The sequence below is a fragment of the Zonotrichia albicollis genome, chromosome 22 (genome assembly GCF_047830755.1).
Source record: "Zonotrichia albicollis isolate bZonAlb1 chromosome 22, bZonAlb1.hap1, whole genome shotgun sequence".
In the NCBI taxonomy this organism is placed as follows: domain Eukaryota; kingdom Metazoa; phylum Chordata; class Aves; order Passeriformes; family Passerellidae; genus Zonotrichia; species Zonotrichia albicollis.
The window spans coordinates 11,313,604-11,337,789 of record NC_133840.1 but is presented as its reverse complement, the minus strand read 5'-3'; the positions used below and the strand labels follow the sequence as shown (position 1 = coordinate 11,337,789).

The window sequence follows — 24,186 nt, the reverse complement described above, 5'->3', positions numbered from 1 at the left end:
CACCCGCCCTGGCACATCCTCCTGCTGGACACACACTGCACAGGGAGGTGACAGGGTTGGGCGCAGTGACACAGGGACACGGCTCCCGGGACACAAAAGCCACAGGAATCAGAGTGGAAGGTGATGGATGGCTAAGCCAGGCACCAGCCCCAGCACTGTGGGAACTGCACCCAGTAGTGCAGCAGTTTCTTCTGTGGAGAAAATCCTTTGTGCTCCAATGACATTCCGGGAATCAGGACTTTTTTTTTTTTTTTTTTTCACGTTTCAAGATAAATAAAGAAAAATGTGCAAGAAATCTGCTGTATGATATTATCAGAAACAACCCAGAGACATCCAGGTCCTGAAACACCCAGGCTGTGGGACCAGCTGGGGATTACTGTGGAAGGAGCTGAGCACCATCCTTCCCTCCAGGGCTGGGAAAGATGGAAATACCCATGGGAAAAAGAAGCAGAAGACTTCAACCAAGGCTACACACCCTGTTCATGAGATGCTTGCTATTTCCCCAAGCAGAAATCACAGCACTTCCTGCTGCACCTGGAAATAAAGAATCCCTTGGAGGTGCTGGGAATGGGTACCCAAAATTTGCTTATTATCCAATGAAAGGGCCTGACGGACTTTACCCCTCTGATGGGAACCCATAGTTCTTAGTATTCCCACCATGTGAAAAGTTTTTTTCCTGCTGATGGGAAGAGAAGTTGGATTGCAACTACTCCCAGAGTTAGTGAATGCCACAGAAAAGGAGGAAAAAGGGTTAAAATTATAAAAAATCTAATGGAGACACTGGCTAATTGTCTTTTCCATGTGATGGCTGATTAGAAAAAAGATTGGTTTCAGATTTGATCCCAGATCTATTTTTCCCTGGAATACCCCATTCCCAGCTCACAGAGACACTGGTGCACACACACGGCACTCTGGAGGCTGACAGACAAGGGGCAGCAGGCAACCAAAGTGGTTCTGTGCTAAAAGAACTCTCGAAGGGGAGACTGCAGCTAGGGTGTGCCCCACATTGGTATGCAGATATTAAGGGATTAATGGAAAAGTCTAGATGTGACACAGTTAATTATACTCTGCTGCTATGGGAGAGAGGAGCCGACCCCAGGATGCTGGGGATGCTGTGCCAGCACAGCTCTGTCCACGTGCCCCTGCCCTAGCATAGCACCACAGCAAAAAACCCAGACAATAATGGGCTGGAAACCACAGGTTTTGTCCAACGATTTCTCCTCTTTCATTTTCTCTGGTTTATTTGTGTCTGTGCTGCTGCCAAAGCTTTGCTTCCCTCCCCATAGGCAGAAATTGCTGGATATTTAGTCTGAGCTCTTTGCTCACCACTCAGAAGCTTGGGCTGGTACCTGATTGCTCCTCCACCCCCCGGACACTACCAATTCCTCAGGGAGCTCCCCTGCCAAACCAGCTGTGTCGAAAGGTAAAATCTGAGGGGTCACAGAAAACACAGACAGGGATGACAGACCCCATTTTCTGGGAAAATCATCCCAAGGGGGCTCAGTGGCTGGTGTGAGGGCACTGGAAATAAGGCAAGGGAGGAAGAGGATCCAGCGTGAATGGAAAAAATGTGGATGGTTCCCAGTTCTCTGCCTGTGGCAATGGGACTCTTCAAATTTGGACATTTCAGCTAAAAAAATAAAAAATCTGGAATGCAGGAGCAGAGAGCAGCCCTATTTCCAGCTGCAACTCCTCCCTGTGTGCTTGGCCTCCAAGACGACTCAGAAATTCAAGGCACTTCTTCTCGAGCTATAAAAAGAGCTGGAGTGGGACGGCAAGAGCCAGGACAACAAACAAGGGAGCAGTTTGCCCTCCTGTTGAGGACATGAGTAAAGCCAGGAGAGGGTCTTGCTCAACCCACCTCTTGAGGCACCCCCAAGGAAGGAAAGCTGTGGGGCACAGCAGAAATTCCAGGCTGGATCCCACCCAAAATGTTGTCTGTGCCGTGTCCCAAGGCACCTCACCACCTGTCACCCCTCCTGTGTGAGGAGAAGGTCTAGGACTGGCCCCATCCATCACCCCAACACAATTCTGGGTTCCTTGTGCTTGGGAAGGATCAAAGGTACCATGGTGAGCAGGGACAGAGCATGGAGTGTCCCCTGGGATCACAGGGCGGAAGGAGCTCCACCAAAACACAACTCCCCTTTCCCCAGGCTGCTGAAAGGGTTAACAGCCCCACCTGCTCCATGAATCCCGGCAGGACAGGAGGGACTATGTGAGTTCCAGGGGACCATAAAATTCAGCAGACTCAGGAATACCCACCTTTGCCTTCTCCAGACAAGTATTTACCTCTGCAGAAGCAGCCAAACCTTGCAGACTGTTGGAACATTTCATTCCCATTAGTAAAGTGCACAAAACATTCCTGGCTGGAAAAACACCATCAGGTCACTGACTGGGAACAGTACTACCCCGAGAGATGAGTTCTTCAGTAGCTTCACTGACATAGCGCATAAGAAGCATCTCTTCTGGCATAGCCATTCCCAGCCCACACTGACTTCTTCAACGCCCAGAAAGTCAAAGTCTTCCTCTGCCACTACTTCAGCATTCCCTTAAGACCTCAGAAGATGTCCTCACACCACTAATTGGTGCTGTGGGACCTTCCTCCTGAGCAGTTCCAAGGGTTGTAGAGCTGGACTGGGTAGATCATATGGAGCAACCTAAAGCTGGCACACTTGGTAACCATGGTTCAGGATGAGAGGGACAAAAGATGGGACAAGAGGGCATTGCCTCAAGCTGAACCAGGAGAGGTTCAGGTTGGACATCAGAAGGAATTTCTTCACAGAAAGCATTGTCCAGCATTGGAAAGGGCTTCCCAGAGAGTTGGTGGAGTACTCACCCCTGGAGGTGTCTAAGGAATGACTGGATACAGCATGCAGAGCTCTGGGCTGGGTGACAAAGTAGGAATCAGTCACAGACTGCACTTGATGACCTTGGAGTTGTTTCCCAATCCAAAGCATTCTGTGATGCCCATGGATCAGCAAGGTGAGGGCCAGCACCAGTGTGGCCTGCTGCCAAGCCCATGGAGATGCCAGAGTGCTGATCCATGCTTTATTCAGTGGCATGCAGAGGTTGCATTTAGTTCATTTAGAGGTAGGATGCAGAGGTTGTGGATGAACTGTGACTCCACCAGGATCAGGCTGGGGATCTAAGGGCCATATCTGGTTTGTGCAGAAGATGCCAAATGCTCTTTTCAGCAGCTAAAAGAGCCTTCCTGTGCCCAGGTGCCTGATCCTGGAGAAAGATGTCTCTGCCCACGGCAGGGGATTGGGACTAGATGATCTTTAAAGATCTTCCAGCCTAACCCCAATGTTTTAGAACAGTCTCTTAGCACAAGGAGCTGCCTTTTCAAACTGCAGAATCTCAGTCCCTTCTTTGGTGGACACTGCTCCAGCCTGACAAGCCTCACCCCAATGGAGAGCCTGCCCTAAGGGTTGGTTGTGGCTGTTGCTGTGTGATGACGATGGGATCAGCTCTGGATCTGCTGCAGAATCAGACCCTGGCCACGGCTTCCAACAGCATCCTCAGGCCAACACAGGGTGTCAGTCCCAACCATGGGCTGGGCTGGGAATGTCCATCAGCTTTGTCCTGGAGCCTGTGCCCTCCACATGCTCGGCACTCACTTATTGACCCCCTCCTGCCTCTTGGCTGTGAAAGTTTGGTGCTCCAACAAAAAGGTACATTTGTTCCCACCAATGCAGAAAGTACCAGTCCAGGGGCTGGGAACATCATGGACTGAGGAATCAGGCAGCTCCAGAGTTGCTCTAGCTGTACTCAGCTCATAGGGAGGTTGCCAGGCTGGTTTGAGGGTTTGGCCATGAAACTCAGGTTCAAGGGGACCTGGCTTGCCCCAATGTGCCATACTCAAATCTTGAGGTGAAGAAGATCCTTTGTTGCTTGGCAGTGGAGCAAACTAATAAAACTCTGCTGAGCTGTAGCTACTTTATTCCCAGACTTCCACAATTTTAGATGCTATTTTTACCTAGTCTGACTGGTAGCCAGCTTTGTGTGTGATATAGGGGTGTTTTCAAGCCAGGTCTTATAAGCTCTTGGAGATCTATATCACACTCAAGATAGCTCAGCTACTTCAGATGGCATAAAATTAGCAGGATGGCTTCTGTGGCAGTGTTGAAAACAAAAAAGTTTTAACAAAAAGCAAAATAACAAAACTCTTTACAAAAAAAAAACTAAGACAAAAAGCTCTTACTCCTAATAAAACACCTCATAATAACAATTATTTCTTTTTGTTATCTTCTTTTTCTAATAAATTACTTAAGTGAGACCTTTTCTGTTTCTTTCTCAGTTTCTGTCCAATTAACTATCTTTAAGTTTGAAGAAAAGACCCTAAAGCTTTATGAAGTATCTTTCTCCCTAATTAAAAAAAAAACTTTTAAACTTTTTTCCTTTTTTAAAAAACAAAAAATAATTTTATCACTCCATCAACAAAAAAACACATTCCTACACGTGTGATGACACTAAATCCCAGTTTAACACTATCAGCCTGTGCCCCTCCCCGGTGGGTGTTTAGTCCTCTTGTGCTAAGTGCTTGCCATGCAGGAAAGAGGAAGCTTCCATCAGAGAAAGGGACCTTTTGGGAGAAGTGGCCTCTTTCAGCAGGGCCAGCCTGGAGACTTGCTGCTTATTGTCACCATTTGTCTCTTTTATTGGAATAAAAGACAGATGTGAGCAGCTCAGCACTCTTGAGTGGCATTGTGCTTTATTTGAATTAGTAGATGCTGGCTGGAAAATAGTTTTTTTCCATGTTGTCATGGAAGTGAACAAGAACACAGGGTTTCGTAAGTGCAAACTGTCTTACAAGGTGCTTGTGCCAGAACCCCAGGGAGACCCAGGAATTGGCCCCTCTCCTCCTAAGAGCCCAGAAAACAGGGGATGGCATCAGTGGGGAGAGCTCAGCAGTCATGGCCCACTGGGCCTAAAGAGCACAAGGAAAGCGTGAACTCACATAGCACAGAATACTGGAGGGGTTTGGGTTGGAGAGGACCTTAAAGATCACCCAGTTCTACCCCCAGCCATGGGCAGGGACACCTTCCACTAGAAAGATGACCAGGCTGCTCCAAGTGCCATCCAACCTGGCCTTAGACACTTCCAGGGATGGGGCAGACACAGCTTCTCTGGGCAACCTGTGCCAAGGCCTCAGCACCCTCACAGCCAGGAATTCTTCCCAGAATCCCATATCCATCCACCCTCTGTCTTTCTGAAGCCATTCCCCCTGTCCTGTCACTCCAGCCCCATCTCCAAAGTCTCTCTCCAGCTCTCCTGGAGATCCTTTAGGCACTGGAGGGGCTCTAACATCTCCCCAGAGCCTTCTTTTCTCCAGGTGAACACTCTAATCTGTCTCAGCCTGTCTCCAGAGCAGAGGGGCTCCAGGCCCCAGCACATCTTTGTGGCTTCCTCTGGACTCACTCCAACAGCTCGACTTTAATTTCTGGAATTGTCCAAAGCCAGGCTGGACAGGACTTGGAGCAACCTGGTCTCTCTCTTGGAGCACCTAGTCTAGGAAGGTGTCCCTGCCCATGGTAGCTGAACTTTAGAGGTGCCTTCCAACCCAACCCTCTCGGTGAGTCCATAATAAACTAATCAGTGTCTGTGTACACCTTTGAGAGAATAATTCACCTTTCTACAGTGGACTGGGATAATTTAGTCTGCCCTGTGATTAGCCTGGAACAGCACACCATGTATTCCAGCCGTGGGCTGGACTTGCACATCCGGGCTAAAGCACCGGCTGTGCTGCCTATTTCTGCTATTTCCCCTATTTCACCCAGGGAACAGGCTGTCCCCAGAAAGTTTTCTTATTTGGTGACTGCAAAATAAATCAGCCAAGCTGGTGGCAGGGATGAGGGCCAGGATCCAGCCCTTCCTCCAGCCCTCATGCTGCTGTATGAGTCCCAGCTGCTGACCCTCTGTCCCAGGTCCAGAGGGTAAAGAGCCAGCAGAGGGTGATGGGATGAGGATGAGCACAGAACCCAGGTGCTGGAGCTTGTGCTGCAGTGCCATGTGCCAGACAGTGCTGGAGCAGGTGATGCTCATCCCGGCCGCATGGCACGTACATGGGATGATGCAATGGGCTGCAATGGGCACCTTTTCCCCATCCTTGGATTCTCAATCTTTCAGCCAAAATTGTCCCTTGTGCAGCTCCAGCCCCTATTCAGAGGTTTTTTCTTCTGGGAGAGCAAAGCTGGCATGAGTCACCCCCTCCTCATGACAGATGCCCACATCCTACATGCCCTTCCCAACTGCTGGACTTGGGTCATGGCCAGGGGCAGCAGAGGGGACCACACTCAGTCCTCTGATAGGGAATTTAGTGAAAACTCTGCTTTCCTGGCTGTTTCTCTTCAGCTCTGCAGATGGATGGAGTTAAACTGGATACATTTCAGAGGGCAAGAAACCCCCTGCAACCCTACCACAGGACATCCTTGGTGGGGAAATACATGTTGAATGAGAGGGAAAGGGGTTTTTGGGGCAGCAACATCCCCCAGCATCCCCATCTTCCAACTCAGCCTCTGGTGCAATTCAGGGCAAGGTCCCCCCTTGCCACCTGGTGGTCCAAACCCATCATGTTTTCCCAGCTACAGAAGCTCCTGGACTCAGCGGCAGTACTTTCAGCACCAAATCTATTCATCCTCCTGAGGCTTAGCTGCTTCTGGAATCAATCCCCACATTAAAAAACTCAGATATTTCTGCATCTAAAATAGATATTTCTATATCTAAAAAAAAACTCCTAAACTCCTCCATCCCTGCATGTACTAATGAGAAAAGCAGCCCCATATCTGGTACAAGGCAAACTATTTTCTTTCCCTGGGGATGGAAATAAGTTTCTAAGAGGGACTCTCTGAAAAGAGACAAGATGACTCATTACCTCACTGCTGAAGTTGCATTCAATCCCCAGCACCTCTAGTTCCTAGTAAAAGCCAGGAGACCAAAAGCACGGGGGTTCACACAGCACCAACCCCAGGAGTTCCTTTTCCTGGAGATGAAAGGGCCATGAATGAATTCCCTGCACCACCCACTCCCCCAGGATGGGCTCAGCTGCCATCAGCCCTCACTCCCCACAGCCAGGAGCTATTTTTTCCTGTTCTTGCTAGTGTCAATATGTTTCTTTAAATATCTTTTCAGAGAGGCTGTATATATATAGCCCCACTCTGGTGCTTTGAAAGGAGCCTCATTTCCTGTGTAAGAACTGAATTTCTTGGCAAAACTGCTGGTGGTTGCAGCATCTGAGCCACAAAAATTGGGTTTTTTTCAGTAGTAAATGGTATTTCCTTTGCAACTGTGAGTTGGACCGAGCTGGGTCCGATCTGAAATCAGCTGGGTTGCTGTGTTTGGAAGACACAGGACCATATTCCCACTTATAAGAATGATGGGAGAAAAGGATGAATTGCATTAATGGGGCTGTGATGGCAGTCCAGAGGTGGCACAGCCCATGGCAGGGACAGGATGGGCACAAAGCTGCTTTTAACCTGCATTTGGCTGTGAAAAAGTTGGGATAACATATCAAAAGGATTTATTAACTGACACTGAGGGAAGAAAAAAAATCCATTTTATTTGCACCTAATACTTTTTCTTTTGCATCATCTCTCTGCATCTGGTTTTAGAGAAGGCTCCTCCAGCAGCAAGGTAGGGAGCAAACCAGCTTTGCAGCGACTGAGGGATGGCTCATACTAAGGACATTAAAACCTTCCTGAGGAGATGTAGCATCAGCTGCATTCAGAGTTTTGCATCTCCCTGACATGGAAATGCCACACTTTCCCACTGGGAAATCCTGAGCAGGAGAGTCTGATATCCCCAGCACCACCCTGGGCACTCTGATGGCAGGAGAGGAGACGTTGCCAGCAATCACCTTCTGCTGCAAATATGTCTTTGCAGGGTAATTTCTGAGTCATCAATTGCTTTTATTGTTGCACACAGTCCTAAGGACCCAGTGTGTAAATGTGCCAGAGGTAGTGGCACCTGTGGGCAGTCCAAGTGGTGTCTGTTCCCCTTTGCTACTCCCTGAATTTCCCAGAAAAAAAACTGCAGCCAAAGAACCTAAAATGTAAGATGTTTAGATTTTCAGCAGAAATTTTAAAGAAGTGTCTCCTCCCAACCCTCACCCTTGTCAGGATGGACCACCCTTGGAATTGTCCCTATGGCAGGGACCATGCTGGCCATGCAGCCTCATTGGCTGGTACAAAGCTCCAGCAGCCATGAGCTCTGGGAAACAAACATGGAATTTCTGCAGCTCCTCCACAGCTCCAGGCACTGTCTCCACCTCGTGTCCTCATCCCTGGGGCACAGCACGGACTCAGGGCAGGGCAGCCTGCAGTGGTGTGGGACATGATGGCTCCTGATGGAGCTCAGCTGGGCACTGGAGCAGTGCTCAGGATGGGGGACACAAGAGAATTATTTGGTGACTTTGCAGCCCAGGAGATGATAACACACCACCACAATATGCTGCCTCCCTTCCACCCAAAACCCACAGGGCAGGGACAAGGACAAGGACAAAAGATCAGGGCATGTCCTGCTGCAACTTCAAGGGCACTTCTCTCAATTTTGATGTCAGAGCATTTTTGCCCCATCCAGTGATGAGTTTACAAAAAGAAGGAACAGATTGGTGCAGGAAGAGCTGAGCTGTGTAAGGATCTTTCCACACCTCCAGCCTTCCAGGAGTCGGCTGCTGCTTTGCTTGGGAATGTCATGTACCACCTCTGGGAGTCTGCAGTTGCACCTGCACTGATGCCCTGCTGGGAATGAAGGGAAATATCCCATGGCAGTCCAAAACATCAGTGAAGGAGCAGAAGAACCTGGGACATCACCCCTGGAGCATCATCCCTGCCCTGCTGAAGTCCTGTGTCCTTCCAGCTCTGATTTCACCCTCAACACTTCAGCTCATCTGATTGTTGAACATCCAGTCTTTGCCAACTGGTTAAGCACAGAAGGAATTTCAGTCCTTGGCTCCATGATGGCACAAAGATGTCAGCTGTGGACAATTACAGCGTGGAAAGAGGAAGAAGGAAGGAAGGTCCCAAGGAGGGAAGATCCCAAGCACTACCCCAAACAAAGAAGACCTTTCCTGCAGAGCTCCAGCTCCAGGACATGCCCCTTTATCCAACCAGGAGAACTTGGAGGGAACGCAAACATTAGACACCATATGAAACAGAAACATTTATCTTAAAATATGGCAGAATTTTCACTTTCTGTGTTTTTTCTCCTCTGTTGGTGACCTTTGCTGTGCCCAAAGATTTGTGCCGAGATTGAGGTGATGAATGGTGAATCACCACATGAAACACCAGCAAAGTGGGAACACTCACTGCAACACTCATACTCCCATGGCAGGGCTGCACCCAGCTCATCCTGTTGGCAGCAGAACTGCAGGATTTGGTGTTCCCATTGCTCAACTTCCTAAGAAAACCATCAGCATTAACAGAAAAGGAAGACGGGAGTCCTTGGCTGTGTCTTGTTCTTCCTGAGCTCCTCTTGCCCAGCAGGCAGCAAGGACAGCATGAAAGGAACAGCACATCTGGGCATGTCCTCAGGTTTCCCACATTTGCACTCCCAGGAAAATCAAGATACTTGAACAACTGTAGGAGCAGAAGAGAGGCCACCAGGAAATTTATTCCTGTTTGTCTGCAAGCCAACAGATGAAGGTTGTCAGGGCAGAGTCGTTGTGCAATGTAATGGAAGCTTTCCACCATCAAAATATCCCCTCACCATGGAAGCACTCCAGCACCTGTTTACCACCACCACAGGAACATCACACCACCAGACCTCCCCACTACGGGGGTGTCCTACCACCACCACAGCTTCGTAGGGTGCTCTTGTTCTTCCAGACTGAGCTCAGACCACAGAAATTAGGTGCTGCCAACCCAAGCAGGTGTTCCTCAGGCTCCCCAAAGACCCATTTGGACACACTTTCCGCCCTTTTAGCCCAAAATAGGCTTTGCAATGCATGTGCTGCTGCCCTGAGACAGCCATGATTGGAGGGGAGGGAAGGAGTCTGTACCTGCTGAAAACACAGGGAAATTTTTCATTTTAAAGCCATTTAATAGATGAAAGTTTTCTTAAAATAAGTCACTTTCAAACAGAAAAAACCCCAAACCCACAAAGTTTCTCTTAAAAATACCTCAGAAAGAAGAAGTTGGACAAAAACTGTATGACCAAGACCTAAGGGGTGCCTGGCAAGTTCTCTAAACTGCAGAGAGAGAATTATGAAAAAAAAAAAAAAAAAAAAAAAAAAAACATGATGAAAAGAAAATGAGTTAGAAAGGGAATTGTGTGGAGCTGAAGCACAGAAGAAGGAAAAGCCAGACAAGGCCATGCTGTGTCATCAGTCTGGAAATCAGATGAGGAAGATGAAATCCAGCTTGCCCCCTCCACTCGGCCCCTCCCGGGAAACCATGAGTGCAGGGGGAGCCTGAAAGAGCTCCAGGCCCACAGGGCTGCTGCTGACACAAGGAGCCACAAGGTTCCAGGAGCAAACCAGTTCCATTCCTACCTTTAGCAGTATGAGTAAATAATTGATGCCTGAGGTAACCTGAGCAGGAAGGTGAGCAGAGCCCTGCACATGATCCTGCATCCAACTTCAAAGCCTGGTGGGTTTTCTTCCTGCAAAACCTCCTCAGACATGATCCTTGATGTTGATTCCATCCCTAAGCCATCTTTCACCTGCTGTTCCCATGCTGGGCCCATCCAAGTCTGCTCCCACTGGTCCCACTTCTACCCTTGCTTCTGCCTCAGTTTCCCTTCCTCTCCTGCAGTAGGTCTGGACAGCTCTGCTTCACTGGTACTTTCCATCCCTGGTCATGGAGCACAGCCAAGCTGTCCCCATCTCCCTCTGCTGCCATCCCTCTTCACTTCCCCATGCCTTGTCCAGGCGTATCCCCAGCTGCTCCAAGCACATCCTTTCCCCAAATCACCAGCTTTTTCCACCAAAGCACTCCTGCCACCCCTCCAGCTTGGCTGCCACCTTTCCTTTGTGCAGGACACCAATCCATCACCTACAATCTGAGTGAAGGGCCCCATCCAGATACTCTGGATGCTGCTGAGGAGCAAATTCTGTCTGCTTTTCAACATATCAGTGCCTCTTCCCAGGAGCCACCTGCAGGGACAGACCCTGTCCACACCTGGGGTCCCTGAGTGCCACCAGAGCAGAACCCCGTGGGGTGACTGGCCAAAGAGCCACTCCATGTCCCCTCCAGCCAGTGAAGACACAGGCTATGCGTGCTCAGGATGGTTCCAAGGACAGGGTGGCACTGTCCTGGGCATGATGCCCGCCTGTGGCTGGGCTTGGAGACCCAGCAGCTCAGGCCAGCGGGTGAATGTTCCCCAGCTCCGCTGGCGGGGAGGCCAGGCTGACCGGACATTGCTGGGCTGGAGCAACCCGGGTGCCACCGCACCCTGATGTCCCCGGGTGCTCTTCTAAGGCCAGGATTCAGCCCCAGCCACGGGGCCCGGGGGGTCCCCATCCCTGTCCCCCCATTGCGACCCACGGCCCTCCCGGGAGGGTGGGGCCAGCCCCGCCCCGACCGTCAATCTCCACCCATCTGGCCAGCCCTGCCCACTGGAGCCAGCCCAGCCCGCCCGGCGCGGACGCGCCCACCCGCCCAAGCACCGCCACTTGTGCCAGCACCAACCTGCTGGGCAACGGGAGCTGTATCCGCCCCGGCTCACCTGGCTGACTGCGCCCACCCTGGCTAACCCCGCCCGCCTGGCACGGCCGCGCCCCGCTGTACCCACCCCAGGTACCCGGCGGACCGTTCCCATCGCACCGCGCCGCAGCCTGGCCCGGCCCCCTCAGCTGCCACCTTCGGTTCCTCGCCGCTCGCATCCCCCGCCCCGCCCTGTCCTGCCCGCACCTGGGCGCGCTCGAAGCTCTCCCGCTCCGCCTCCAGGCCGCCGCCGCCCGCCCGCCGGCTCAGCACCTTGGGCAGCGGGTTGGACACCTGCTTCATAGTGCTGCTCACGCGGTCCATGGCTGCCCCGGGCCCGCCACCGCCCCGGCCCCGCCGTCCCGCGCAGCGCCGCCGCCGCGCGGGCCCCGCGCCATTGGCCCGCCCACCTGCCACTCACGCTGGGGCACGCCCCGTGGGCGCCACCCTTCCACCCGCAGCTCCGCCTGCTGGTGCGATTTCTCGCTCTCATTGGTTCCCGGCGTCGCCCCTGGGGAGGAGCAGCCGGGAGGCCCAGCCCCTGCGTGGCAACCGCCAAGCTCATTGGTTCATCTGAACGCCAGTCAACGCTAGCTCCCGTCCCCCAAGAGTCCCCTGCCCATTGCTCCGCCTTAAGGGGCCGCGCTCTTAGCACCGCCCACCCAGGCTCTGCGGCCACGCCTTCGCGTGGTCCCCTGCTGTAATTGGCTCAGGGCCCTGCCGCTCAGATGTCGGTGTCCCGCCCCGCCCCTCACCGGAGCGGGGCGCGGCGCCCCCTGGCGGCGATGGCGATGCCGCTGATGCCGGGCCCTCGGGGAGATCGGGCCGCGCTCGGGGCTCGCCGGGAAGGGCTCGGCCGTGTACGGGGCACCGCCGCGGGGTCCGCCGGGCCCGGGGCGCCGCTGTCCAACGGCTCTGAGCCGCGGCTGAGCCATTCGGGTCCGCAGGCCGCGGGGGTCCTTACAGGTTGTCCGTGCGGCCTGCGAGTCTGCGGCCCCTCAGCCGAGGCCAGAGTGTGACCACGGGGGTGACCCGGCACCGCTGTCCCCTCCTTGCTGCCCGTCTCAGGTGCAGCCCGGCCCCTCTCGGAGCTGAGCCCCCGGGCAGTGGCACTCGGGGTGTTCGTGGCTTCCCAGCCCTGCCTGGGGCCGGCGGTGGGGAGGCGGCTCTGTCAGCGCGAGCAGGGCCCCGGCAGCCTGCGGAAGGGCTGTGTGAGGCGTTGCCTTGGTGGAACCGGGCTGGGGGTGGGAGCTCTGGAGGGGGGGTGCTGCAGGCACAGCTGGCAGAGCCCAGCAGGAAGAGTGTAGCATTGACAGAGGGGCAAAATGAGGTTGCAGGTGTCTGAAAAAGAAGAGAGCAGAGGTGACAGAAGGATTTTGCTTCCCCTGAACAGCTGGACTGTGTTTTATTATAACCTGATCTGAGCCTGTGTCTCTGGTGCTGTCACTTGGATCAGAGATTTTTGTAGAATTAGATTGGATATTGGGAAGGAGTTCTTGGCTGTAAGGGTGGTTGAAGACCTGGCACAGGTTGCCCAGAGAAGCTGTGGCTGCCCCATCCCTGAAGTTATTCAGGCCACATTGCACGGGGCTTGGAGCAAGCTGGTGTAGTAGACGGTGTGCCCATGGCAGCGGGTGGAACAGGATTGTTGGAAACGATACAACTTCTAAGTTTTTGAACTAGCTTTTTTTTTTTTAATCAGGGGTTTTGTTCATCTTTGCCCAGGAAGGAAATGGAAGTTTCTTTTCAAGAGACTGTTCCCTGGGCAAGACCTGATGAGCTTAACATCTCGAGGGACTGGGAGCCACCAGAGGATGCACAAGAGGTAAGCAACTATTAATGAACATCCACACCTGAACATCCTTCCTTGGTGTGTTGGAGACACTTGGTCTGGAAAAAGATCATAAGAGAAGAAAGAGGACTTGATTAGCAGCTAAGGTGAAGGGATCAATAACCAATAGGAAACCAAATTCTAAGAACTGTGTAACTTGGGACCAATAAACATTGAACCAGTTCATCTCTCTGAGTTTTGACTGTATAACTATGTGAAAAGTCTAGAAAAGAGACGTGTGATGGAAATATTTTCTTTGCACAATCCAGTGTGTGGATGAAATTACTTCTGTTGCACAATCTGGCCAGAATATCATCCTGGCCAGAATAAAATAATGCTTGAGTTCTCTAACATTAAAATTTGTTGGAAAGGTTGTGTTTTTCCTGCTGTTTCAGTGACAGGATGAGCTTTACGTTTCTTCCAACCCAATTCTGGGATTCTCTCAACCTGGTGAATTGATGACTCCTGTAATTTTGACCAGGACTACCATCCTATTCCAGAGGCGAATTTCTCACTTGGAACATTTCTGCAATACTGGGAGAAATTACTTTTTTTTTTTTTTTGTGAAGGGACTGAAAACTGAATCCCCAGGTACGGCAAATGGGCTGTGCTGGGGTTGTGCCAGCTGGGTTCCTGCATCCTTAAAAGCAGATCATAACAAATCAATGACTTTGCTCCAGGTGGGGAGGAGCTGTGCTGGGATGATGGGGCAATCTGGAAACAGCTTTTTAGCATGTGGGCTGTCAGGAGCTCTTGTATAAGCAATTCTCCCAGCATATCTCTCTATTGTGGCTTTTCAGCTGAAATAATTGCCACACCAGGACCTTCCTGGAGCTGCCCAGCAGGGTATGCGACAGGCTGTTTGCATCACAGGCCTTCCCAGTCCCTGTGCATTGGATATCAAATCCCAGCTGATGGGAAATGGCCTTCATAGAGCAGCAAGGCCATTCCTCCCACTGTGGCTTGTCTCGACTGCCTGTCTGCATTGTCCTTAATGTACTTTCTGGAAACCTGCCTCCTTCCTTGGGGCTGCTCCCAGGGGAGGTTTAATGGGTTTGATTCATCCACTGTTGCAGCAAGATGATTAATAATTGAAGAAATTATGTCATTCCTGAATAGAGATGGATGAAAGGAAGAGCAAAGGAGAGCACTGGACAAAGGACAGCGGTATCCTTGTTGACCTCTGCCACTCTCCACCTCGCTCAGAACATCCTGCTCCTGGAACCCATGGCAAGGGACCACTAGGCTGAGGCCTGGTGTAGCTATGCCCTCCTGCTGAAGAGCAGAGCCACAACCTCTTTTTCCCTAGCCAGGGGTCAGTGCTCACTCTGGGACCTGGGCAGGAGCAGAGGATGGTGCTTGGATATGGGACAGAACAGGCTGATTCTACTGGCTGCTCCTGCCTCCCCCAGGAATGGGCTGTAACAGGATGGAACTGGGATCCAGCCCATGAGCGGCTGGTCAGACCACCCTGGGCTGGCCCATTCATGCAGCATCTCTGCTGGAACATGCTGTGGGGCTTTGCAGGGATTTGAGAGGCTCCTTTCCAGTGGGAGAGGATGCCTTGTTTTCAGGTAGCTGAGAGGGGGAGGCACAGAGCTGTTCTTGTGAAGCGTCTGTTCCCCTGTCTCAGGTTCCACGGGGAGATAATGGGGAAGGGCTGAAACTGAACAGGGTATGGAGGTAGAGCAGGTTGAGCTCTTCCTCCCCAGCAGGTCCTTTTTGGAAGCCATGGCTGGGGTTCACCTGCTCTGAATGCTCTGTCCTCACTCCTGTCCAAGAGGCTGGACTGAAGGGTGATGGCAGAGCCCTTCATAGGAGTGTCTGGCCTGTATGGGGACAGACATTGTCTGGACATGGAGAGGACAATGTGTGCCCTCTCTTCTTTTTTGCTGAGCAGTATGTGGCACCCATCAAGTGCTGCACAGGCCAGGCAGGTGGGACTGGAGCTCATCCTTCCCCTGTTGCAGGGTTCTGTAGGGCAGTTTCCTTTTCCTGCCCCATGCCCAGAGGCTCCTGTCCACAGGACCCAAAGGGTCTGCTCCCATTCTGTCAGGACATCCTTAACCCAAAGGGGAAGGACGAGTGGCAGGAGAGGGGCCAGAAGGGACTGCAGGGGCTATGGGCCCTGTCTGGGGCTCAGGGATGCTCCTTTTGCAGGGGCTGGGAGCTGGAGTTTGTTTTTACAATTCCCTCCCCAGCCAGAGCTGGAGAGTCCCAGGGTGCTGCTGCAACACACATCATCCTCCTGTGGCCTGGCCTGGGCTTAGGGAGAGCACAGATCCTCCTTGTTTCAAGAGGAAAACAGAATCACAGAGCTCCACAGTCCTTCCTCTGTTATCTCGCTGGCTGTGCCAGAGTGGGCTGTGCTAAGATCCTGCTGTTTCACCCTTGGAGGTGGGAAAAATGGATCCCCTTCAGTAGGCCCTTTACACATTCCAAGGCACACCATCCTGATCACACCCAAGCAGAGGAGCAATTCCTGGGGCCGTGTCTTGAAAGGGCAGTGGCTATGTCAGGCCTTCCATAAACCAAATCCTGCAGCCCCAGATGCAGCTCTGCCCTGGTGATGGGATAATTTTCTGGACTCTGGGATAAAAACTTGTGAGCCAAAGTACCCAGCTGGAAAGGGCAGGGTAGTGGCCCAGACCCAGCAGGAGGGTCCTTGGGAAGCAAAGATTGTGCCAGGAGGAGCAGGCATGGGAGCATGGGGAGAATTTTCATCTTTTGATCCCATGTTTTGAATGCTTTGGCAAACAGATGTTGCTGCTGAGTCTTTGCTTGTGCTCCCAAAGAGACCCTGGACTGCTATGTGGGGCAGGGACAGTCTTGGTGCAGGACCTGGGAGAGCATTGGAGAGCATTGGAGTCTTGGGAGAGCATTGCAGGTGAACAGTCTGGGACTGGGAGAGGGTCTTGGAGAGGACTGCTTGGCTAAGGTGCTTGAGGTCCAGTGGGGCCCTCACCTCTGTCCTCTCTAGGTTTCCTACTTGCCCAGGTGTTACAAGGAGGGCTGTAACCCCAGAACATCATCTGCTGTGTTTTTTGCACAGAAGCCTCAGCAACTGCCTCTGCTTGCCTAAGAATTCAAAAGCAAAGCTGAAGAGGTTTCCAGTTGGATCTACAGGAGAAGACCTGAACTCCACTGGGACACTGGGCTGCAGGCGCAAATGCTTAGGTGAGAAACCAGCTCATGAGCAGGACCTGGAGGTGGGAAGTGTTTTTGCCACTTGCTGCACAGCGTCCCCTTGGCATGGCCAGCAGGTCCAGCTGGAGCACTGTCGAAGAAAGGGGACCAGGACACCATATGGTTCATCACAGGCCCTCAGGTCTGCTCCCGGTCCCTCAAGTCCTTCAGGTCCAGTTTATTGAAGAAAGTATCAAACACTTATACAGCAAATAATAAGCTTATGAATATTCTGTAAGCCAAGCAATCTATTGGTTAAACTATACCATGAACTCTTCCTCATTCCTTAGGGGTTACATCTCTCTTTTCTCATGTCTCTTTCACTGTTTGTTATCCTACTACAGCTAGGCCCCAAGAACACGCTATCTAGCAGGTGCAGGACTTGGAATTAGCCACGGTTTTGTACTTTTCCAGTCCTTAGCCAGCCAAACTCCCAACAGAGCACCCCACCAAGCCCAGGTCTCTTCCAAGGCAGGACATGGCAAGCCTGATTTCACAGAATCAATTGGTTGGAAAAGATCTCTGAGATCATCAAGTCCAACCTATGACTGATCACCACCATGTCGATTAGACCATGGCACTGAGTGTCACATCCAGTCATCTCCAGGGATGATGACTCCACCACCTCCCTGGGCAGCCCATTCCAATGTCTGATAACCCTTTCTGTGAATAAATTCTTCCTAATTCTTCCTTTATTTCTGTATTGGGAGCTTTGGCTGCCAGAGTTGGATTACTGAGGAAAGGATTTCTGTGTGAGACTTGGGGTGTGCAGAGTTGAGTGTGGGAGCTGTTTGCTCATTGCAGAGCAGTCTTGGGAGAGCACAAGGCAGGTACTGCAGCAGGGCATGAGCATGAATGTGGAGAGCCAGTATATCCCTGTCTTCCCTTTATGATACAGGAAACATTCTGGCTCCCTACAACTCCCTGGCAGGAGGGTGGAGCCAGGTGGGGGTCAGGCTCTGCTCCTAGGGAACGAGTGATATGACAAGGGGAAACACCTCAAGTTGAACCAAAGGAGGTTCAGGTTGGATATTAAGGAAAATTTTTTCACTGAAAGAGTGGTCGAGCATTGGAATGGGCGGCCCAGGGCAGTGGTGGAGTCACCATCCCTGGAGGGATTTAACAGAAATAGAGATGTGATGCTTAGGGCTACAGTTAGTGGTGGCCTTGGCAGTGCTGTACTCAATGATGTTAGAGGTCTTTTCCAGCCTGAATGACTCCATGATTTCTATGTTTTTCCATGATCCAACATCGACCAGTACTCTTGTCAAATGTTGTTCTCAGGATTCCTGCAACTCTATGGCCTTACTTGCAGATGTCCCCTGTACCTCCAGCTGCTGACAACAGGCGGCAGAGTGTGCAAGGACAATGCAGCTGTCACTCTGGTACTCGGCAGCCTCAGGTGCTACCCGTCTCAAACCCAACACCAAATGGTTTTCTTTTCCTTTCTCTGAACTGTGGCTAAACCTGTCATGCTGTGCTGCAGCTGCTGGACAAGTCCTGATCTGCTCCAGGCCAGTTGCTGCTCAGTACTGAGGACATTGTTGGGGAAACAAAGGAGTTGTGGCAGAGGCATCATTTGGCTGTCCTAGGAAGTACCACCACATTTCTGTGAGGGCCACATTCCAACATGGCATCCAGCCACATCCTGCTCTTTTAGACTCCTGGTCACAAAGTGAAGCTTTTATAGGTGCCCTAAGTTTGTCTTGGAAAATTGCATGGACTGCAGCAATTTATTTCTGCCTTGCTGTGTGCTTAGAAACTATTGGAGTCTTTCTGCTGACATTTATCAAAAACATTTCTATGGAGGCACATCCTGGTGTGCCTGTAGATTTCAGTCCAGGGATTTCAATGCAATTTCGTAAGCTGCTCTGTAGCCCTGATGGTTTTGTTGGACCAATGGTCCTGGAGAATCAAAGAACAGTCACAGAGGATGTAGACTAAGGATCCATCTACATCAGCCTTGATACCTCTAGATCTGGTCACAGCAGACCCCTTGAAGAGACAGATCAATATTTGTACTGCACCCTGGAGTGTGCTCCCAGCTTCCAACCATTCTCATTTTCCAAATCTTCTCAAGCTTATCACCCTGGAATCCAAGCTCAGACTCAAGAAAATTTCCTTGTCCTCACCATGTCCCTTGGCAAGGAGCTCCTCATGTGAAGAGCTGCCTCCTTCTGTTCCTTTTGAACCTTCCTCTTGCCCACTCCATTGAATAATCCGTGGCTCCTGCTCTGGGGCAGTGAGTATTCGCGTTGTCTCTCTTTCTAGGCCACTTATAATCTTGCAGACTTCAATTCAATGTGGAAAGTCTCAATTCTTCTTGAAAATACTTCTTCTCATCTGAGATCTTGCTTGGAGCTGCACCACCCTGGGATCACTGGCCCCAGGCATTTTCTTTCTGTTTCCAACTGGTTTGCTCACAGTTAAACCCAGTTTCCCACATTAGTGATCCAGCAGCTCCCAGGAGCACTGTGACAAAGTGATCCCCCAGACATGGTCCAGCCAGGAGGTGGTGTGGTGGAGCAGGCTACCCTCAGGGTTGAGCAGAGGTTTCCTCCCACATCCCCAGCCTGTCCTGGTGATGGATCCAAAGATACTGTGTTTGGTTTCTATCTATAGCTGAAGCACACCATAAGGCGGAGGTTTTATAGACTCCATAAATAGCCACTATTTAGGATGAATAGTATGGAGGAGGTTTTAGAAATCAAAATATTTAGAGGTTTGCATTATTTGTCTTGGTAGGAAGGAGCAAGAATACAGAATCAGAAGGAACAAAGTTGAGGAAAACAGTGAATAGGGGAAATAACAGAGGTGTCGAAACCTCCAAAAATTCCTTTTGGTTGAATGGAAGCAGGAAATACAGCAAGGTGTATCTGAAAGGAGAGAGAATTCATTGACAATGTTGAGGCACAATGGTTATATTCCTGCTATAAAATACTGATTTTTCAAAACAAATCTTGACATTTCGATCAAACCTGTAGCTGAATGTTGTGGAACATCCTGAACACTCAACTAAAGCTGCTCTGAGCTGGGCTGTGTTTGTGTGAGCCATCAGCGAGGAGGCTCCAGCTCATTCCTCAGTCTGTTCTCCTCCTCTCAGTTTTATTCTGGTCCCTGTGTGGAGATGTGTCAGAACGGTGTAGGGTTGGTCTCAATGGGAATTTGTGCAAGTTTGTTTCTGAATGTATTGGCAGAAATGGAAAGAGCAGGGGATGGAAGGAGTAGATGTTGGTGACACCTGATCTTGGAGGACTTTTCCAACATTAATTATGCTGTGGTTCTGTGATTCTGTGACTCACACTGAGCAGTTTATTAGCACTGCTCAGAGAAGACTGTGACAGGTTTAGAGGTTGCCACTGACAGTAACTGACCGCAAAAATGTTGGAGTCTCTTGACCTCCCTCCCCACTTCAGCCATATTTATAATATTTTCTTGGGAAAAGATAAAAGTTACAGTTGATGTCATTTACAGATTCGGTGGAATTTGATTAAATTTAGTTAGTAGCATAAATAGAGGTGAGAAACATAATATGTATTTCTGAGTTAAGCAAAGTTCAGCTTTTGATTTCTATCTAGATCATTCCTTTGACTTAGTTTTCATTAGCTGCATTGTTTTCCATGGAGTCTATCCACAGCACTGCTGTGTCACTCCATCTTTTGTTTTATATTTGCTTTGATTTCAACAGAGAATTACTGCAGTGCCTCTGTGTTGCTCCATCCTTTGTTCCATGTGTCCCTTGGAGTGGCGCACCAAGCTCCATCAGCATTCCTGCTTCTAAGGTATGCTGGCAGTTTGTCCCTGTCCTTGCACTCTTTATTGCTTAGCTTTGGCTTTCGGTCTCCTCACACCTTTCTTGTCCCACTCTGTGCAGTGTGGGGGAGAGTGGATCCATGATGGTGGTAGGACTTCAGGCCCTTGGAGGTACCAGGTTTCATCCCAGTATGTGAATGGGCTTTGGAACAGAGATCAAGGCAAGTCATGGAGCAGGAAGGATCCCAGAAGAATCCTGCGTTCGTCAGCTGTTTGGAGCAGGATATTCTGAGTCTTCTTCACAAGTAAAACCTCAGCCGTGATTCTCACTGTCTCAACTGACTCTCATTCTGGGAGTTTGGCCCCTTAGCAGGAGCTGGGATGAAAGCAAGCAATCCATGGAGAAAGAGCTTCAGAGAAGAGAACAGATGTGCCCAAGCTGGGGACTGGGCTGTGATGGCTGCAGAGAATCCATGGGCTGTATGGAGCCTGCCTGCCTGCCTGCCTGCCTGCCTGCCTGCCGTGGGAAGGGGCAGGTATGTCTCTGCTAAGGAAGTGTCTTTCCAGGAACCCAGCAACATGCCCTGTGCTCCCAGGGCTCAGTGGGCAGGTCCTCCTCAGCTGCCCACTCCCCAGGCTTGTAGCTGCATCTCCCTAGCACCAAGGCATCATGTGTGGTGTCACCCAGGCTCAGTTTTGTTCATGCTTAGTACAGGGTGTTGTAGTGAGAGAAAAAGCTTTGTGTAAAACAAACCCTGCCATGGCACAGCACCCTGCACCCTCCAATGAGTGTGCCTCACTTTTCCATGGAGTTCAGTCTCCTGAGATGTGCTGATTATCTATCACATGCCCTGGAGCACTTGGGAGCCCCAGGCCTGCAATCCACCCTTCCAGGCAATATCTTAATTTGCCTTTGATTTCCTCTTCTGGCTTCCTACAAGGAAACCCACTTTGGGTGGGGGATTCTATTTTGTGATCATCCTCCTCCATAGAGGAGCAAGACCCCTTTTGTTACTGGACCATGAGGAAAGGCAGTCTGCTCCTGTGGCTTTCCCATTGTGGTTGTGGTTGCCCAGCACCCAGACACATTTCCTAGCACTGTGGAGACTTCGCTCTTCCTCCACTTTCTTGAGGCTTTGTCCACAAACCTTTGTCTGGAAAACAGCAGAGCCCTTCTGGAGGGATGTAACATTTCCAACAGTTTTTCTGACAGTGCAGAGACACCATTCCCATCCTAAGCAACATATGCTAAATCAACCAGTCTTTTCTCTGTGCTTGTTTGGCAGCTGGGACAATGACAGAGCAGAGTCAGGAGGATGCTAGTGCTACACTGCTGGAATCAAATAACCATCTTTGTCAGCTTTGCTTTGCTAACATAGTCATCAGCTCCTAAAGTTCACTGTGGGCATCAGTGGCCAATTCCCATGTCCATGAAGAACTGAATACAATTTTAGCTGTCACTAGTATTTGAGAAGTTGTGATGTAGCAGAACTGGTTCCCCAAAGACTTGTTGCAAGGGATGCTCAAGGACATAAGAGGAGCCCAGATCTGGAATTGCACCATGCTCCACCCTCTGCTCAGCACATTTATGCACCAATGGCCTTTAGAGTCCCACGGAGGAAGCCCCCAGTGCAAGTGGGACCCAGCATGGCTGGGTGGGCACATGGGTGGTCAGCCTGACTCTCAGACTTTCCCCGCTCTAGTTGCTATGGCAGAGGTGAGATCTCCTGTTTGTCCATGATGCAGATGTTCTGGGAAACAAGGGCGTGACAACCATGGTTGACCTTCATCCACTGCTGTGACTTCTAGGCAAGAGGTCCACCTACTGATCTTCCAAATTACCAATTCTACGTTTTCTGCAGAACCCTTAGGTCACGGGAAATGAAATGACAGGTCATATCCTGTTCTGTGTCCACCCATGGTATCTGATGGTATCGTACCCTATGCCGTGTCAGGACACTGCTGTCATCAGGGCTCTGGACGGTTTCCTCTGCAAGGCTGTGTGGTATCCTTGACACTGCACTTTTTCCATTGTGTCATGGATTTCAGCAATGTTTCCATCCTTGGTTGCTGTCTGCCTATATAAAGAGGGCAGAACCCAGGGATCCCACACCAGGAACAGTGAGGGACACTCTGCGACAGTCCAGCCTCACTCCTACAATTCACCTCTACCCAAGAGGACCATGAAGACCTTCACAGCAGCCCTTTCTGTACTTTTTGTGGTTGTCTTCTGCCACCAGGCCACCTCCTCTCCAAGTGAGTCCAATCTCTCCAAGGAACTGTCTCCTCTTTCTGTCTGCTGTATAAGGTCTAGTAATGCTTGGCAGCTCTCTCTTACTAGCATCTGCTGTAGGAAAAGAGAAGCCTGTCTTACCTTGGCTCCCTGATGGAAGATGGCTATGGTGGGAGCCCACTGTGGGAACAGCACTTCCTCCAGTGAGAATCTTCTCATCTTTTCCCTTGGCACTTTTCCTGGTCTGATGTAACAGAAAACTTCTCTTCCAGTTTCTCTCCACTCTGGTCCCTGCTGTGTTGAGTACAACCCCGGACCATTGCCCTTGAGCCGTGTGAAGAATTATGTGCCCACGGGCAGCCACTGCTCCCAGCCAGCTGTGATGTAAGTACATCTTCTGCCCTGCTTGTCCTGACAGTGTAGGGGAACCCCATATCATACTTCATCCTGACATGGAAAAGCACATGGGCAAGGCTCTCCCATGTGCGAACAGCCTGGGAACATGTCAGAGGGCAATCCCACATCCTAGACAGCGAGTTTGTGAACCTCCTTATTAGATTTGAGCTAATAGAGCTTTTGCTGGTCACCCCCCTCACCCCAGATAGGGGGACCCAGCCAGGACGGTGTCCCAGATGTAGAGATGTTGGGGACAAAGCAGTTTAAGTGCAGAGAGCAGGACACCTGTAAGGACATGGAGTCACTCCCACCCCATTTCCCTAGGGCTGTTTTGCAGCCTGTAGAGGTGTCTGGTGGGTGTCACTGTTGGCGTGGAGCAGGTGTTCTCACTCTTCTCTCTGTCTTCCTTTCCTTTGCCTCTCCTCACTGGATTTCCTTTTCCAGATTTACCACCATCAAGAACAAGCTGGTCTGTGCCAACCCTAATGACAAGTGGGTCAAGGACATAATGAATCAATTAAAGGACAATAGGCACAGTGGATAAGCAATACCCTGCTCTCTCCAAGCACCACTTCTGCAGGAATGTGCTCTCATGGACACCTCCAAGACATAATCTATTTTCTCATTGCCTGGGAATTTGGCAGGGTATTCAACTCAGTGTTTAGCTCTTTTACGGAAGGCTGTGCAATGCTGGTCTTAATTTATTTGACATATTCAGTGAAACTTTTCATTCTCCATTGTACTGAAGGTGTTGAAGTTATTTTTGTATAATAAAAAGGAGCAAAACTTGCAACTTCTCCCAGTGGTTCTTGGGATGCTCCACAGAGACTGGGGTGTGTAGCAATGGTTGGAAGGGGGTCAGGGCTGACACTCAGGGTCTGTGGATGATGGGGTGACACCTGGCTGTCCCCCAGCCTCTCTGTGCATGCAAGGGAGAGCACTTCTCATCCTGCCTGTCCCGCCTGCCTCCTTGCCGCGGCACATTTCCAAACTCCTGGCTCTTTGCAGTGGGTGGGTATCACGGGGGATGTTTTGGCACAATTGTTGGTGGGGCGAGGGGTCCTTTACCTCGGCCAACATCTCTGGTCAGCGGGCAGGTGCCTCAGGGGCTCCACGGGCTGCTGAGCTCAGCCATCACCAGACCC

At 50.9% G+C, this 24,186-nt stretch overlaps 2 protein-coding genes across 4 annotated transcripts in view; one reads left to right on the top strand and one right to left on the bottom strand.

Annotated features, from left to right (window-relative positions):
• HIP1 (huntingtin interacting protein 1) overlaps nt 1-12,056 on the bottom strand; it is a 44,541-nt gene extending 32,485 nt beyond the window's left edge. The window contains exon 1 of one of the 3 annotated variants that reach the window (XM_074556987.1): nt 11,850-12,056. In XM_074556987.1, coding sequence (XP_074413088.1) covers nt 11,850-11,966 — 117 coding nt within the window. In that variant the 5' untranslated portion in view covers nt 11,967-12,056. Of the gene's footprint in view, nt 1-11,730; nt 11,773-11,849 lie in introns of those variants that run through there. The other 2 variants (XM_005493747.4, XM_074556988.1) reach the window with 2 other exon arrangements.
• On the top strand, nt 11,449-23,830 carry LOC113460101 (C-C motif chemokine 26). The gene is made up of 5 exons (XM_074556992.1): nt 11,449-11,735; nt 13,368-13,467; nt 16,526-16,650; nt 22,918-23,029; nt 23,486-23,830. Exons 2-5 carry the CDS (start codon nt 13,418-13,420, stop codon nt 23,583-23,585), a joined length of 387 nt encoding a protein of 128 aa, XP_074413093.1. The 5' UTR covers nt 11,449-11,735; nt 13,368-13,417; the 3' UTR covers nt 23,586-23,830.
• Nucleotides 23,831-24,186: the final 356 nt, after the last annotated feature.